Raw genomic sequence first — 16649 nt, 5'->3', positions numbered from 1 at the left:
CAAGTTAAAAATACATTTGTCATTTTACGTAACATAATAGCATCTGGAGTTCTAGCAGATAGGAAAATAATTAAAAGGACTAATGAGCCCTTTCCCCAAGGAATAAAAAGTAGTTCAACTTAGCAGGATGCAGATCTGCAGTACATCACCATGTGATGTGATGCTACAGCTATTCTGCCTCAGGTTTCCCTTCCAGGCTTTCAGCACTTCAGTTGCTGGAGGGCCTGGCCCCCTGATTCAGTTCACTTATTCTGGGCTAATCAAATCCCTGAGGAAAACAGCTATTTCCAATCTTTTCAGGTTTAGCTGTCAGCCGTCTGCATCACCTCCCACTGTGGTAGTCTCAGAGAAATGTATCTGTAACTGTGAGCTCCCAGGTTGCAAACCTTCAATAACATCATTCTGCGGTCACCAGCTTGCTCTGATTTTCCTTCCCATGCCTTCTCCCTGTCTCTGCTTTTCTGTTTGTCCTGGATGGTAACTTCCTTCTCTTTGCAACAGGTAACTATTAGTTCTCTTCTCTGCACTCAGTCACTGGGGGCCAGACCCTTCAGAAAACTCCTAAATCTCTCCACTCTCTTCTGCATTTTTTATTTTGAAAACCATACTTGCTCACACCTATCTGTAGCTCCCATTCCTGGCCCTGCTTTGGATTTTTCCATGTAACTCTCACCCAAAAGCCCACGGCTGCCCAAAGCAGGCAGGAGTTACACTGACTAGCACATTGAAGCTGGTAGAAGGCGATTTATGGCTCTATTCTAAGAAATATTAAATGATGTAAAAATTCCAAGCAGATGTCTACTGAAGGGGTTGCTATTTTCTATAGCGTGTCAGAAGTAAGGAATTTCATTAAGAAACTATGACTCTAACTATTACAAGAATGAGTTTCTAAAAAAATAAGCTGTGCATGGAAAGCAAGGAAGAAAGATGAGGGAATGAGACAGGATGTGTGAAATTAGTTGGTTCTACATGTCTCAGTTATGAGCCATCTCCTGATGAGAAGAGTTACGGGGACAATAGAAACAGGAACAACAAAAACCACATTTTTGAAGTCAGAGGAGTATCTCACTGGATGAAAAGCTTGTTTGGGTTCACCACCTGATGTTGCCTGGATATGCTCTTGGCAAAGCTCATCATTTTACTAGCAACCAGTAGTAAGTTTAAACAGGGCAAAACCCAATGTGAATTATGGTTAATAAGGCCTTACTTCAACCCTCTGCTCGTTTCGACCACCATAAACTCCTAAAAAGCCTTTCTAGCATCAGCCCAAGTATCAGACAGCCTCACTCTACACAAGGATGACCCCAAAATAAAAAGCAGCTCCTGAAACCTCTCTTGGTGCTCATGGCAGGTGGAGCTCCATGAGCATCCTCTGGAGATGCTGATGGAGAATACACTGACAGGCCCACTGCAGCTCCTTGAGCCAGGGGATGTTTTTCACTCAAACAGATGTTTTTATTTATTTATTGATGTTTGCTTTTTGAAGTTAAAAAAACCCCTAAAACAGTACTATTACAGGCTAAGAGCCCACTACAGCAAAAGTTCTTTCATCTTCACAAAAATCCTCAACACTGTAAATTAAACATTAATCCTACTTTTACCAGAAGTCCCCAACTGCAACAACACAGAGCAACTTAAATTTCAAAAGAGAATTTGGTGTAGCTCAGTTATGCCTGCTTTGTCTCAAAAAAACCCACAGCTTATAGGAGAAAATATCGAGGTCCTCTTCTTTCAATGAGCTTAGGGGCAGCAACCCCTTTCCTCTAACCAGTGTCTTAACCTGGTGAAGCTTTTTATTTTAGCCAGCACACAGTTTGGATATGCTCTCCCTGATTTTATCATGTCTTCAACATCACAGATACCTGCTTTACAGACAGACAGCACCACTCTGTTTTAACAGAGAAGGTTAATTTTGGCTGTTTCGCTGGGTATTTTCACTGTCTTTTTATTAGGCGGTAGCAATTCAATAGCTGGGATCAAAGACATTTCAGACGTTCAAATGTCTCATTTCCCAATAAAAATGAAAGGAACTGAATTTGCTGTCATCTGGAGAGCTAGGAAAGCTGATGTCATCAAATGTTCTCTGAGGGGTGGCAGATCTTGAGGAGTGATACCTGAATGATACAGGGATCTCAGTTTCCTTATATAGAAAAGTGCTTTGCTTGGTGGTCAGCCCTTTGATGGCAATGTTTCATGGAAATAGCTGTGATACAGAAATTATCAGCTGAAAACTAGTGACTTGTTTTTCTGAAACTTTGCTTTGTCTGAGTAACAGCTCTCTATTTTTTTCTGCTGTTATGAGAAATCCACACTCATGGGATGCATTATACAGATGTCACCAAAGAGAAAATCCTCTGTACTGTCAGGTTGAAGTGAGGACACGGCTTTGTCTGGTTGGGCGGTTGCAACAACCTTATTAAATCCCCCAGGAAGTTCTTCAGAAACTGCAGCTGTGATATTAAAAGAAAGAAAGGGCAGCTCTACAGAGTAACATTTTGATAAGAAGGAGAACAAAAGCAGTCTCTTGTAGGATCTTCAGTTTAGACTGTCATGTACACAGTGGTCTGGAACACAAACTATATGCATGTTTTTTAGCCTGTCTTTTGGCTCTGCTCTGGAGGTGTCTGTCTCAGACTTATCAAAAAGGCACAAAAAAAACCAAACTCAAAAAGCTCATCAGCAAACAGCCTGGCTCTTTTCTCTCCTGGCTGACACAAAACCAGGTTTATAAAGCTCTTTCATAGGCAATGATCTTTACTGATGCTTTGTGGCTAAACAACTTCTCTTTTAGTCTCAGCACCCCCTATCCTTGTGTCCATGGGATTATAGCATGGTTTCCAGGAGGAATTAAAATTCTGGCCATGAAGCAGCTTCTAGTTAAGGAAACAGAAGTCTCAAGAACACCACTCTCACCATGTGGAGAGCCTGTCCTAGCAGCTGACTTTGTTCCTCAAGATTAATTCCTCCATGTTAGCACATAGCAGGTATTTTCCAACAGAAACGCAGACGAGGATAGAAAAGCTGCTTTTTCATGCCTGGCTTCAGATACCCTATTACAGGTACCTTGTCTTGGTCATTGAGAAGGTTTTGGGAGGCTCCATCTATGTTCCTCCACAGTTTATTGATGGGGGAGTCAGAGAGATACCAGCTGGACATTTCCCTTTCAGCACATATGAAAAAAAAGACACATTTTTTTTTTGCAGAAGAATCATAAATCAAAAGTATAAAAAAAATCTTCTAATCTGTCTACAGGAGATGGTGCTTCATTTTATGCTGCAGTGGAGCAGAAGAAATTAATCTCTTTCACTGAAACATCCTGCAACTAATGGGTATGACAGCATTACCTGGTAGTCCTGGGGTGGCCTTCCAGATCACTCAGCAATACAATTTTTGCAGCATTCGAATCAAGCACCAAAACTCCTAGCAAATGCCACAGTGCCATCACCTTCTAGGTCACCATGTGCCACAAGCCTCAGGACCACAAATATGCTGAGCTCCTTCTAATAACCCAGGGTATTTTTCCACAGCTTGAAATAAAACCCATTCCTTTCTGCACATCCTACTTCTCATGGAGCCAGCTCAGATGTCCCTGTATCCATGGCACAGCTCACCCACACCCTGGAGACTCCTCCATTGTTACTCACCCGGTTGGGAAATCAAAACCACACCATTAAATGCACCACCTGTTGTCGATTACAGGAATTGGTGTGTCCTGCTCGAATAACGAGCTGGCCCCTCTAAACAAGGAACAGCTGCTGTTCTTGGTAACGTTGGGTCACTCACTGGGGTTTGTTACACTACAGCTCAGGGTAAGGGCCAGGCAGTAACCAAAGGGGTGACTTTCAGTCTTTCAAGCTCTGGTGAAGGTAAACCAAGTCTCCAGACACACAGACCCCTCTCAAGAGTTACAATTCTGGATGTCACTTTTCATTTACACCAACTCTGCAAGATCACAGGAATGTCCAAATGCCCAGAAGAAGTCGTGTAACACCTGCAGTGGGAAGGGGCTCTGGGCACCGGTTTTCCCAAGCACACACTTAGCAGCAGATGGTGCTGTTGTGTCAGTGAACTTTCTTGAGGGACTTACTGCCTCACTATTTCTGGATTTTCTTGCCTGCCTTTATTCCGAGCTTTAAGCTTTCTTTGACGCCTTTCATAACTAAAGCCTAGCATTCAATGATATCACTCAACAAGATTTCTTGCTACTTCATCTGTAATGTCCTTATTATTCAAGATGGTACTCTGGAAAGTCATTTATATGAATATAAACTGGCTTTAAACAATTAATTTGTGCGAATGGCAGCACTTGATATTGACTGTGCAGGGCCTGGGACACTGGCACATCGGGCACACTGTGCTGTTTCTCTCTTGGGGCATTGCCCTGTGCCCGAGAAGTGCCAATGAGCACAACGTTCATGTCGAGTGATGAAGCAGCGCTGAGTACCCCTGACTTCAATCAGATTTCCTAGATAAAACCGCCCAGGCATTAGCCTGAATATTTTTTTGAGGTGGTCCCCTAAAGGAGTTTCCAGTACAAGTGTAATCTCCTTTCATTGATGCGCACACCCATCGGATACTGGGAGACAATGCCCGTCTCTCCGGGTCCGGCAGCACCGTGAGCAGAGCGGTTCGGGGCGGTGACTGCGGCTGGAAAACCAGTGCGGGAGAGCGGGACGGGCACTGGGAGCACTGGGCAGCGCGGCCCCCGCTTCTGCGGGGATGTTCCTTTGCACAGTACTGAGCGTGCCTTCCCTGCGCCCGAGACCCACATGGCTGCTCAGCCCCCAGCACAGAGCCTGCATTAAACGCCTCCTCCAGGCGAGGATCGCTAGATGGAGCCCAATTCTAAGTGAAAAAAAGATGCAGACAGCTCCTCAATGCCGGAGCCGGGCTGCAGCGCTCCTGCCGGCACACCAAGCTGGGATCTCAGCGTCCCCCCCGAGGCTGACGATAATTTAAATACCTTCTGAACGTGTAGGTTCACTGTGGTTTGCCGGAGACGAGAGCTGCTCCCACCTCTAGATCTGTTCAAATCCATCGTGCTGCTGCACCACTGACAGAAGGTATAAACAAGCTCGGATTTAGATGTTGAAGGGGCACAGGCACGCAGGTGTCCTCTGCAACCCTGAGCCAGGGCTACAAAGGGCCCTCCGAACGATTGTCTGAATGTTGTGCTTGCTGTGCACAGGAAAGGTGAGGACTGAAATTCCTCTTCCAGGCCCTCGCCTCCCCTGTGAATTTACACACATGCAGAGGAAGTGTGAGCTAAAGTCTGTCAGGCTCAGAAGCAAACTGATCAAGGAGTGCCTGCAGGCTGACATTCCCACCCCTTTGAGATGGCCCTTAGAGTACTTAGATGGATGGACAGACTCGGGGTACTTGGATGGCCCTCAGCACCTCTCTCTTCGCATAGCTGGGTATTATTAGCAGCACTCATTACTGCACTGCCCCTGATTCAGGACAGAAAACGGATGAAGTGTGCAGGAAGCTGAGGAGCTGCCAAATGAAACTGTAGGGAGTGAAAGCCTGAGTCAGGAGCTGAACACAGCCTGCCTCCTCTCAGGCTCATTCCCGTGAAGGGAACCACCCTTCTAATCTTACCCTTATCAGCATCCTGCCTTCCCCTCTGCTCCCGGCCCATCCACTCCTGAATGTTCTGAATGGCACAATGATGACTAATATTTTTAAGTATTCGACCTACTCCAATGGAGGCGGTAGGCAGGCAGACCACTCTCATTATCTCTTACCTATAATAAGAGAAGAGGTGGAAACTCGTGGCAGGAAAAGACAAAAGCAATCAAGCTTTTGTTATAAAGTGTTCAAAAATAAAAGGTTCAATAACCCTAAAAAAACCCGAAATATTTCCTTGTGGGTTGCCAGATTTTAACTCGACAATGTTCTGTAAATGCAGGACAAAACCGTGGTGGTGTAGCCTTCTCCAGGAGACTTTGCTGAGCTGATACCTGATTCACAGGAGACTCCCAGGTGACCAAGACAACCTTAATAAGACAACCTATGCAGCGTGACAACCACACAATGGCTGCCCAGAGTAGCAGACCCTGCAGCACATCCTTCTCTTACTCCCCAGGTTTCACTGGAAATTGCCCCCGTCAGTCCCTGTTTACCCCTCCAGCCCCACGGCCTTGCCCTGCCCCGGTGCTCCAGCGAGCCGGAGAGGCGCCACCAGCTCGGGGAGGATACCGAACCGCCGGGGAGAGGAGGCATGAAACACCGCACAACACCAAATGCTTAAAAACAAGTGGAAGGAAAAGAACACACAGCTGCGGGAACATAAAGGGAGCCGAGCTCTAAGGCCGGGCAGGAGGCGGTGGGCGCTGCCCGCCCCGCCCCGGGCGGGCCCCGCGCATGCGGCGGCGGCGCCCATTGGCAGCGGCGGCCCCGCGTTCCTGGAAAGTTCTTGGAAATGGATCAAAGGCGTTTCTGCGAACACGCGCGGCGGCGGCTCCGCACGGCTCCCCCTCCCTCCCTCCCCCAGCCCCAGCCCTGCCTGCCCACCCCACCGCCGGGAGGGCTCCCTCCCTCCCCTCCCTCCCTTCCCCGGCCATGGCAGCATGGACGCGGCCCTGCTGGACACAGCTATTTATACCTTCGCTTTTTTTTTTTTTTCCCTCCTCCCCTCGTGGCTGATATAGGAAGAGTGATGCGAGCACAATACGATTCCAGGAATTCCTCACTTCCTGGAACAGATTAAAAGGGACACACAAAAGATTACTAAGGAGGTTTGCCTTTTTTTTTTTTTTTTCTCCCCCCACCCCTCCTTCCACGGAGCTTCATTTCTCCGGAGCCAGCGCTGAGACAGGTCGCTGCTCCGGCTCTTCCCGCAGCACTCGGGGAGATCTTATTTATTGGTACCTATTTATTATTATTTCAGAGTGCTCTGAAGGAAGATCAGTTCCTCTTTAAATATATGTAATTTCCTTTTTTTCTGGTTATTTTTTAAACTTTTTTTTGCTGCTGTTTTCCGAAAAGCAGAACAAGAACACATTATTTTTTCTAAAGCACTGAGAGCGCACGCATTTTCTTGGCCAAAGTTGCTGAAGTCTGTCGGACAGCTCGTCTTCTGCTGTGTCTGAAACAACCTGCACAAGGGCTTTGCTGACACTCGCCAGTCTTCTCTCGCCGTGAACCCCAACTAGAGGCTGAACTCGCTGCTTTGGGGAAGCAAAGAAGGCAAGAAGAGAAGAAATAATTTCTCACTTTCTTGAAGACTTAATGCTTTTCCCTTGGTCCGGGAGTGACATGATCCTCTGCGTTCAGGGGTAAGATACTTTGCAGCCTTCTGTGAAAAGCTGTGCTTTGATAATTGCAATTAGGAAGGTTCTCTGTGACAGTTTTTCAGCTCCCGTGTGTTGCCATGTGTGACTGTAATGGAATGGAAATGACTTTGGCCAGTCGAGTGCTGAGTTCATGTGTCTGTACTGTGTGCCCGTGTTTTAGATTCCAAGGCCAAAATCATGGAACCATAGGGTATTCCTGATTTCCGTGCTTTCTACTCCTGAAAAACTGAATACAGGGTATTCAAAGTCTTTGGGAGAGTAAGAATTACTTGGGGTGTGTTGTTCAGTGTGGTGGACGCAGCAGCAGCGCGGACACCAACCCAACACCATAGGTGCTCTCTAAAGCCCTTTTGGAATCAAACTGCTTACAGGGAAAAACTTCCCTGCGGTTTAGATGCTTTGGTCGATTTCTAAGGAGGTATTTATGCTAAATTAATGTCAGTTTTGTGTAAGTTTAAGTGTATGTACCTAAACCCAGCTTTCTGTACAGTGAGAGCCACAGGGGGCACACAGGTAGTTCCACATCTGCCTTCAGGAGAACAGGTGACATCCAAATGCCTTCTCTAGTATCAGTACTGATGTGTCCACTTCAGTGTCCCTTTGACCAGCTTCGTTTATCAGCTGAGGAATACCTGGTGTGCAGGAATCACCTGGTATTTTTACACATGCTGCATTACTTGGAAATTGTGAGCATTTGTTTCAGTCTGAGTCATCATGTCAGATTTTCCTGTCACTCCAGTGTATGGTGGATCTTCCTCAGAGTAAAATCTTCCTTGTCTGCCTGCAATGACCAAAGCATGAGGATTCTCCTGCCATTTCCCCTGCCAAATCTGTCCCACAGACAAGCAGAGCTTGTGTTTACCACTACTTTCCTACTATGTGAGCAGTTTGTTTTCACTCTTATTTTCAGTCTGCAGCTGCAGTTCCTATAGCCATGGCAAAGGGAGTTCAGTTTTCAGCTTGGCCTTTGGGAAACCCTTATCTGAAGCTTTTCTCCAGGGTCAGCAGAGCTACTGCTTCCCTCACCCGCCAAGAACTTATGGAGCCAGATGTGTAGATGTTTTCATTTTAATGTCTATTTTGAAGGCCATTTATTGCTCCATTTTCATTATCCTCTAGGATTTCGTATATCCTGGACTCCATACTCTCCATCCTATTCAGACCAAGCTCCCAATGGAGTGTTGGGGTGCAGCTGATGGAAGGGAGAGCGGCTCCACATTTTTTCTTGTACTGTTTATACTGCATTATGAAGTTTAGCTTATCAGCACAGTACCTACAAAGCTAACATTAAATGGTATCAGACATATCTGATTCTCCTGCATTTTCTTGCCCTTCCAAGGCTTTCTGAAACACTGGCTGCCAAAGCACAGGGAAGTTCATTTGCTATTTCTCTGGAGAGTGCACCCAGACTCTGAGCTAGACATGCCAAATTTCATATGGCTGTTTTCTTCCTCCTCACAGCTGTTGTATGAACACTTTGCTCTATTCAGTCCTGATTCTCCACGTCTTTCCTCTGCTTTCTCTCTCACAAGCACTATTTGCAAATCCTTTCTTTTCCCCACCAAAGGGCTGACTTTTTCACTTCAGCAAACCTTTTTCAACCTGCCCTTATCCCAGCAAACTCTTCTTAACCCTCTTGCAAATGTTCTTGTGTTAAAAGCTGTTACTTGCTGATCCTCTGCTCTCCCATTCCTGTGCTTGGAGTTGCTCAGTTTGCTCCCAGCAGCAGCTTTCCTTTCTTCAGCCTATGTACAAAGTTGTTTAGGACACCAGCACCTCCCAGTCTGTTGAAATTTCTAATCCTTCTCCTCTCTTCCAGCATGTTCCTTTGAGCCTACAGCCACACTGGGAGGTTTTGCAGGGGAGTAAGGCCAGGGTATAGAAGGAAAATAGGAAATGTGTGAGGGCAGCCTTTCTCTGGCTGCGGTGGAAGGATCCCCACAGTGCCTGTCGGGGTCCAGGCTCCTCCAGCCTCCGGTGGCACAGAGTGTAAGGCAGCAGAGCATGAGTACAGTGGGAAAACTCTTCTGAAGCACATGAGCTCTGTAAAAGAAATCGACTGACAAATTCACACAGTTGATGTGGTTTTTGGAGAACCAAACTGTGAATTGGTACGGCCCTTGAAAGAAACAACTTTCCTCCTGATTCATGGCAGACATTTCCCTGTGTAGCTTCGCTATCTCTCCCTTCCTTCCCTGCCTCTCAGCCAATTCCTGATTTCCTCTCTGAAGTTGATATATAAAAAGAAAAAAGTTCCATGCTATAAAAAGTTCTTTTTATGTTCCAAACCTTCCTGGAAGGGTAGGCCAGAAAAATTTTCCAGGAGATAATAAGTTCAGAGAGATCTGGCACTTGGACTGCAGTATTCGAATTCTGGCGAGTGAATGGTGCAGGACTGATTGTCCTTAGTATCAGTCACAGTCATTTTCAGCTCAGGGAGCAGTTGGTGTGAGAGACACTGCTGTGCCAGCAGGCCCAGGACACCCTCCCTGCACAGCACAATTTGTAGTTAGGATCAGCACAGGCAAGGATCAGTGTCACAGAACATTCTGAGTTGAAAGGGACTCACAAGCATGATCGAGTCCAACTCTGAATGACCCATATGGGGATCAAGTCCACGACCTTGGTGTTATTTGCACCATGCTCCAAGCAGCTGATCTAGTTTATGGTCCTCCTTGTGCAAAAAGGGAGGTAATGCAGAATTGGGACTCTCCCCAAAGAGACAGGTAGCTAGGCATTTGTAAAGACTATGACAGTAAGAGGGAGACATCCAAATATCTTGAAAAATGGAGCCCTCAACACCTATAAATGTATCTCCAGGAGGATTTAAAAGATAACTCGGAGCTTTTTCAACAATGATCTCCAGGTATAAAAATATATCCAGATGTACAAAAGCCCCTGAAAATGCAGGTGTTGCAACCAAGGGTCCCTGGTGAAGACAAGGACCACCAATCACTTTTATTCAGCCTGGCTTCTTACCCATTAATAGAAATTAAGAAACATAGATACCATGAAAGCCAAGCAGGTATCCTTCTTGTGAAATGTGATTTCACACATGGAAAAAAAAAGAATGTTCCTTCCTAAATACCAACAGAATAGCAGGAGGTTTGTTATGTATTGCAAGGGCCAGAGTATCTCTCTGTAGATTTAAATTTACCTTACTCCAAACCTCCATGGTTTGTTTAGAAATGCAGAGATGTGGAACTGATCATGTCTCTCACTTACAAGGTGTGAAAGTGCTTTCAGGTCCTCCCTAATCTACTTTCTTCCCATTCTCTGTCCCATACTTTAGTCTCAGCAGTTTGAGGTGGTGCAGTGCAGCTATGATCAGGTGCAGATGAGTTTATAGCACATTTATTTATGTACCTGAAGTGTCCCTGTTCACACAGAGCACAGGGAAGGAGGATGATCTGAAGGGAAGCACTTGGGACTTCAGAGTCTCCTTCTGCTTCTCTTCAACAATGTGGGGAGGTGGCTCTACCCTGTGCCATCACTGTCAGCTCCAGTGGTGCTGTGGCAGTGTCACACTGAGGACTGAGTGGATTTCTCTCAAGCATCTTCTCTTTAAAGTGTCTGAAAGACAAGTATGTTGGGGATGGTGGGGGGACGTAACACAGGGCATGCAGCAGGACAGGGGACACACAGGCAAAGAGCTTACACACGCTGGGACAGAAATGAATTTTTGCTCAGGAGCTTCCCTAGGAATGAAGACTTTACTGGCCTCTGACATCCATCCTCCCTAGAGCTCTGCCTTCCTTTAGGAACCCCTGTGCTGCTGAGGAGGAGCACCCATGACCCATGAGAGCTCCAGCTCTGTGAAAATGCATTTAGATGCTGAATAGCTTCACCACTTGGGGAATACGTGTTCTAGCAGCCTGGCCATGGCAGAGCCTCCTCCTGCAGTCCTGCAGGGATTACAGCCACACTGACTCCTCATCAAGCTGCTGAACACTGGGGTGGGTGTAGTGCACAGGCTTGGCTAAAACAAGAATTCTCACTGTTCTCTATGTGATCAGCTCACTCTGAGTTCTGACAGATTCATTTAGGATCAGGTCATCCTTGAGCAGCAAGTGGGTAGGACACAACCTAAGCTATTCCCAATTCTGCTTCTAATTATATTGCAGTAAATGACAATCCCCCTGGCAGAAACAGAAATGCTCCAACACTGTAATCATGTAACTGAAGCCGTAATGCTGTCATAAACCTTACTGCCCCTGAAACTACATATTAAAAGGCAACATCTAAAAATTTCAGATTCAAAATCATTGTAAATTGCAAGACTGACCACCTTCCATAAGACCAAAGAGGCAAACTCACTGTTGCTGTTTCTAAGGGCTCATCTTTAAAAGCTGTGTTCCTTCCTCCTCCCTTGCCTCTCTCAGAAACAATGGTGAGGATCTGTTTGTAAAACATAACACGTTGTATAATGTAGCATGCACTCAACAGACCCTGCAACTGATCTCGAGGCAAGGAGAAATAGCACAGTGTGCCTTTCATTTCAGACCTCATCCTTTGCTGGCGGAGGAAAAGATCAGGAGAGTGTCACTCAGGGGCATTGAGGAATTGTCAGAGCCCATCATGCAGCCTCTCCCAGTTATGGCCTTCCAGGAGGAGTCTGCGCCTGCCCTGGCAGCTCCAGTTCCAGACAGCAACCCACCTCAGACACGGGACCCTGAAGAAGACCTTCTCTGCATTGCAAAAACCTTCTCCTACCTGCGAGAATCTGGTAAGACTCAATTGCAAAGTCACAGGGTCAGAAGGGTGCAGGGACCCAACTCCATGATCTGAGCACCAGGAAGAATCTCCTGATCCCACTTCAGACAGGAACCTGGTTCCTGTGTGGATGGTTGGCTCTTGTGCACACAGCAAATGTATCTGCAGTCTCTATACATCATGAACTAATTTATTACTTTGTCTTTTGTAACTAAATTGGGAGAAGGAATTGCAAAAAGCAGATTGCTTTTTCTCTGTAAACTGCAGCTGCTGCAGCAGCCGCCAGCCTCATCCCAAGCCCCAGCACAGCAATGGCAAGCATAGGCAGGAAACCTTTAGGACTTGGTCTTAATTTGTGAAGGTCTTGCCAACTCTGGCTCTGCTTCCCAGGCCCTTAACGTGGTTGTCTTCAAGGCTTCCCTAAATATACTGCCAGTCCTCGGATATATTCTTTCCCTAACAAATTCTTTCTTGGATGTTTTTCCAGGTTGGTACTGGGGTTCCATCACCGCCAGCGAGGCCAAGCAGCACCTGCAGAAGATGCCTGAGGGCACCTTCCTGGTGAGGGACAGCACCCACCCCAGCTACCTGTTCACGCTGTCCGTCAAGACCAACCGCGGGCCCACCAATGTGCGCATCGAGTACACCGACGGCAAGTTCCGCCTGGACTCCAACTACCTGAGCAAACCTCGCATCCTGGCCTTCCCTGACGTGGTCAGCCTCATCCAGCACTACGTCCTGTCCTGCACAACAGAAAGCAAGAGCGAGGCTCCCTACCCGCCTCCGTCTCCTCTACCTCCCCTGCAGAAAGAGCTGGCAGCAGCCGCCGTGCACCTGAAGCTGCTGCGGCCGCTGGGCCGCAAGGACAGCATGGCCAGCCTGCAGCACCTGTGCCGGCTGCGCATCAACAAGTGCACGGCCGACGTGGAGCGGCTGCCCCTGCCCCGCAGGATGGCAGAATACCTGAAGCAATATCCCTTCCAGCTCTGAAGCACGGCCCTTCTGTCTCAGGCAGGAACGAGAGACACAACCACCACAACTTTGTGGCTCCGTCCCACTAAAGGCGGGCACAGCGAAGACCTGATTATCAGCAGAGACTGCATCCATCTTTCCCCTCCCCTTCTCTTCACATCCATTCCAGCCCCAGGGAGGAGTGGTTGTTTCAGTGAGCACGGGGCACCAGCTCAGCTCTGACCCTCGGGCCGTGCCGGCAGTGCTGGGAGGAGCTCTGTGGGCACGGCCACACTACTTGAATGTCAGAGTTGCTGTGACACCGGACATGTTAACGTTGTTATTTTTGCTATTTATTTCCATGGCAGTTTCTCTCCTCATGGTATTTTTAAAGCACCTTTTACTTTATTATTTTTTTGTTTCTTTTGTGGAATTAGAGATAGCATAAAGGCTCCCAGCCAACTGGCAGCTGAAACTCTTTGGGAATTTGGATTTGGATTCACATCCAAACAGCTTCTGTTTGAGCCTGTCCCTGTGACAGGTTACAGGAGTCCACATCCGAGTTCTCCTAGGCTTCTGGGGTATATGAGACTCAGATGACTGTATCCAGACCCACCTCTACAGAGGTAAAGACTATTTGTTTTTTCTTCCTTAGCTACATAGGGTGTCACAACCTCAGAGCACAGTGGGAACTCCCAGAGATGTGTGCTGCATCACACGTGGACAGGAGACTTCTTTGAGGAAGTTCTTCTTCCACAGAGATCTGGATAGTGAGGTTGGGCCAGGGAGCACTCATCCCATTTTTTTCCATCTTCTCCATTTCCAAAGGAAGGTTGTGACAAAACATTTCAAAACAAGTAATTAGAAACCAAATTTTCTCATATGCAGGCAGAAGGATTTAATTTCAGAGCACCCCGTGTTTGGCTTGTTTTTTAAAGTGCTGTTCCCTGACCCTGCCTGAGACACAGGGCAAGAGCAGGGGCTCAGAGACAGCTCTGCTGGGCTGCACCAGTGACACGCACAGCTTCAGGATATTTATTTATTTATTTCTGGGGTAACACTTAGAGGCACCTCAGCCCACAGAGCTGTCCCTGCTCCCACGATGCCACACTGCTGCATGCTCTGCTCCTGCCAGCATTAGTCACTGGCCACAGGCTTCTGCCAGCTCCAGGCTGGAGCACACACTGGAAACCACAATCCAACCTTTCTGTTTGCCAAGGTCCAGACCTCTCCTCCCCCCTGCTCTGACTTGCATGTTTGTTATCCACAATTTGGCTTTTGGCTCTGGGTTTCCTTCTCACACCCCATCCCTTTCACCCCCTGAGATGAGACACAATGGCTCTTCCCCTGCTCTTTTACACACAGGAGGGACAGACAGCAGATGAGATCTGCCCCAAACCAGCACACACAAGTTGCCCCTCCCTGTTCATTTGCTGAATCTCATCATCTTCACACCTTGCCATCAAGTGAGAGTAGAGGAGGGAACAGACAGAAATGACCATGTGGCTTATTTTGCCCCTAAGACCCCCTGACTTGTTCTAGCATGAATGAACATGAAGGATTCCTTGTTCATCCCTCCCTGGGACTCTAAGGCTGTAAATGAGAATGCACAAACCCCCAGCTATTGCTGAGTGTTAGAAAAGAAGATGGAAAAAGATGGGATGGTGACCCAGGAGACAAGCTCAAAAAATGGGTGAGTTTCTTCCACCCTATCTTAAAGCTGCCAAAAGGGACAAGATGGCCTGATGTGCTTAGTCAGTGTCCTTTTTTTTCCTTTCCACATTTATACAAGTTTGTGCTGTTGCAAGCTTTGTTTTTGATACTTTGATGATTGACAGTGTGCATGTGTGATGTCAGGTTTGCTTTTTGGTATCTCCTTCCCCTCTATGGCAGCAACCATGGAAAGGTACTGAATGACAATGAAAATTTAGAAGGCAAAAAAAGGAAAACTTTAAAAAAATAATATAAATGATAAACCACTGAAAAGGCTTCCTTTTATCCAAACACCTCTATCTGCCTGAGGACACTGGGAACAAGGAAACCACGGCTCTCTGAGGAGCAGCAGTGATCTCAGGGAGCCCACACAGCTCAGCCACAGGCCTGCTAACTACAGCTTGGGAAAAGTCACTTGGAGAAGTGTACAGCAGGAGAGGGCAGGTTCTTCAGCTCTCTGAAACTTGCCTCCTACTTGATCTGTTCTCTGTTGGGGGTGGTGGGGAGGCCAAGCTGTGGGTTTGACTCACTGCCCCAAGAGAGCCCAGGAGCTCCTGCTGAGCCCACACTGAAAGCTGTGAGCTCCCATGGGCAGGGACCAGCTCTGTTCTGTGTTTGTTCTGCATTTAGCACAGTAGGGATCTCTAGGTGCTACTGCAATACAACAAATAAACAATACAGTTACTCCAAAAAGTCAGTTTCTTCTATCTTGAGACAGTTTGTTAAAAATTATTTGACTCTGGATTTTAAATAAACATTTTAAATATACTTTAAAGCCACTCAAAGTCTTTGGTAAAATCCAAATGGATGAATTAATTTTCTGTTTAGACACATCCTCTCCAAGAACACAGGGCAAACTCTTGATAATTTTTTTTAAACAAGACAATAAGGGTTTCAACATAAAGAAGGCTCTTCAGATACTGGGAGAATAAACACCAAAATCCTCAGTATGGGCCTGCTCTCACAGATGAGCAGCAGCAGATCCCAAGTCCCACATTAATAAGGACTGAAGGCACATATTTTAATGATGTGGAAGAACACAGGAATGATTCTTGTATTGTTTCTGTGTGCCATAGAAAACCAATACAATGCAGGGGGAAGAAGGCAGAACATAAGTGGGCAGATGATGCTTTGGGTGGGAGATCCAGGGCAGATCCATTGTCCCCTTTTCCAGGGCCATTGGGCTGCAGTGTCCCTGTACCTGTGGTGTGGCCCTTTCACATCACCTGAGACACCAGACAGCAGGTGGGGAAACCACAGGGACTGGATCTGCCCTGTAATGTCAGAGGGAGCCAGAGGACACCCCATCTGTCCAGCTTCTGAAACACAGGGAACACACTGTGGCAATGCCACTACTGGGAGGTGACTCCACTGTGGTGTCTCCATGCTCCTCTTCCAGGAGAGATGCCCAAGAGATGTCCCCCATCCTGCCCAAAGCCAGCATAATGTGCTCCCAGCTACTGCAAAATGGAAAACACACCCAGAAAAAAAAACACCAACAACCTGAACTAGTTCCTCTCCAATCCTTCTCCCTCTGTGAATCCGCTGGCTTCAAAGTTGAAAATACTGCTTAAAAGTTGAAAATACTGCTTTAAAGTATTCCTGAAGCATGTGCTGTGCTTCCTATGCCAGCCATGGAGCTGGCATTCCCTAACAAATATTTCCACAATCTCATCAATGTGAGGGCATGGATAGATTTCTATTGCACACCAAACAGGAAATGTTGGCAATGCCATAATTTGTTCCAGATCAAATTGTTAAACAAAAACAATCACATCACACGTGGTTTAACAGGAAATATGGAAAGAGAACTACACAGGGTAGAAGCAAAACAAAATAAGTGGAAACATGAAAACAAAAGAAGGAAAAAATGAAAACAAAAGAAGGAAAAGCTGCATCCATCTTTAAAAAGAGACTTTGCAAACCCAGGAAAAACCTGGAAAGAAAACTGTAACATTTCTGACACATTATTGA

General features: G+C 46.7%; 1 protein-coding gene across 1 annotated transcript; it reads left to right on the top strand.

Annotated features, from left to right (window-relative positions):
- The first annotated feature begins 6625 nt into the window (after window positions 1–6625).
- On the top strand, window positions 6626–15441 carry CISH (cytokine inducible SH2 containing protein). Its single transcript, XM_058031897.1, has 3 exons — window positions 6626–7280; window positions 11801–12024; window positions 12499–15441. The coding sequence occupies exons 1-3, from the start codon at window positions 7234–7236 to the stop codon at window positions 12999–13001; spliced, it is 774 nt and encodes a 257-aa protein (XP_057887880.1). The 5' UTR covers window positions 6626–7233; the 3' UTR covers window positions 13002–15441.
- The last annotated feature ends 1208 nt before the right edge of the window (window positions 15442–16649 follow it).

This window comes from Melospiza georgiana, chromosome 11, assembly GCF_028018845.1.
Source record: "Melospiza georgiana isolate bMelGeo1 chromosome 11, bMelGeo1.pri, whole genome shotgun sequence".
Lineage (NCBI taxonomy): Eukaryota > Metazoa > Chordata > Aves > Passeriformes > Passerellidae > Melospiza > Melospiza georgiana.
This window is presented reverse-complemented; position numbering and strand designations above follow the sequence as displayed.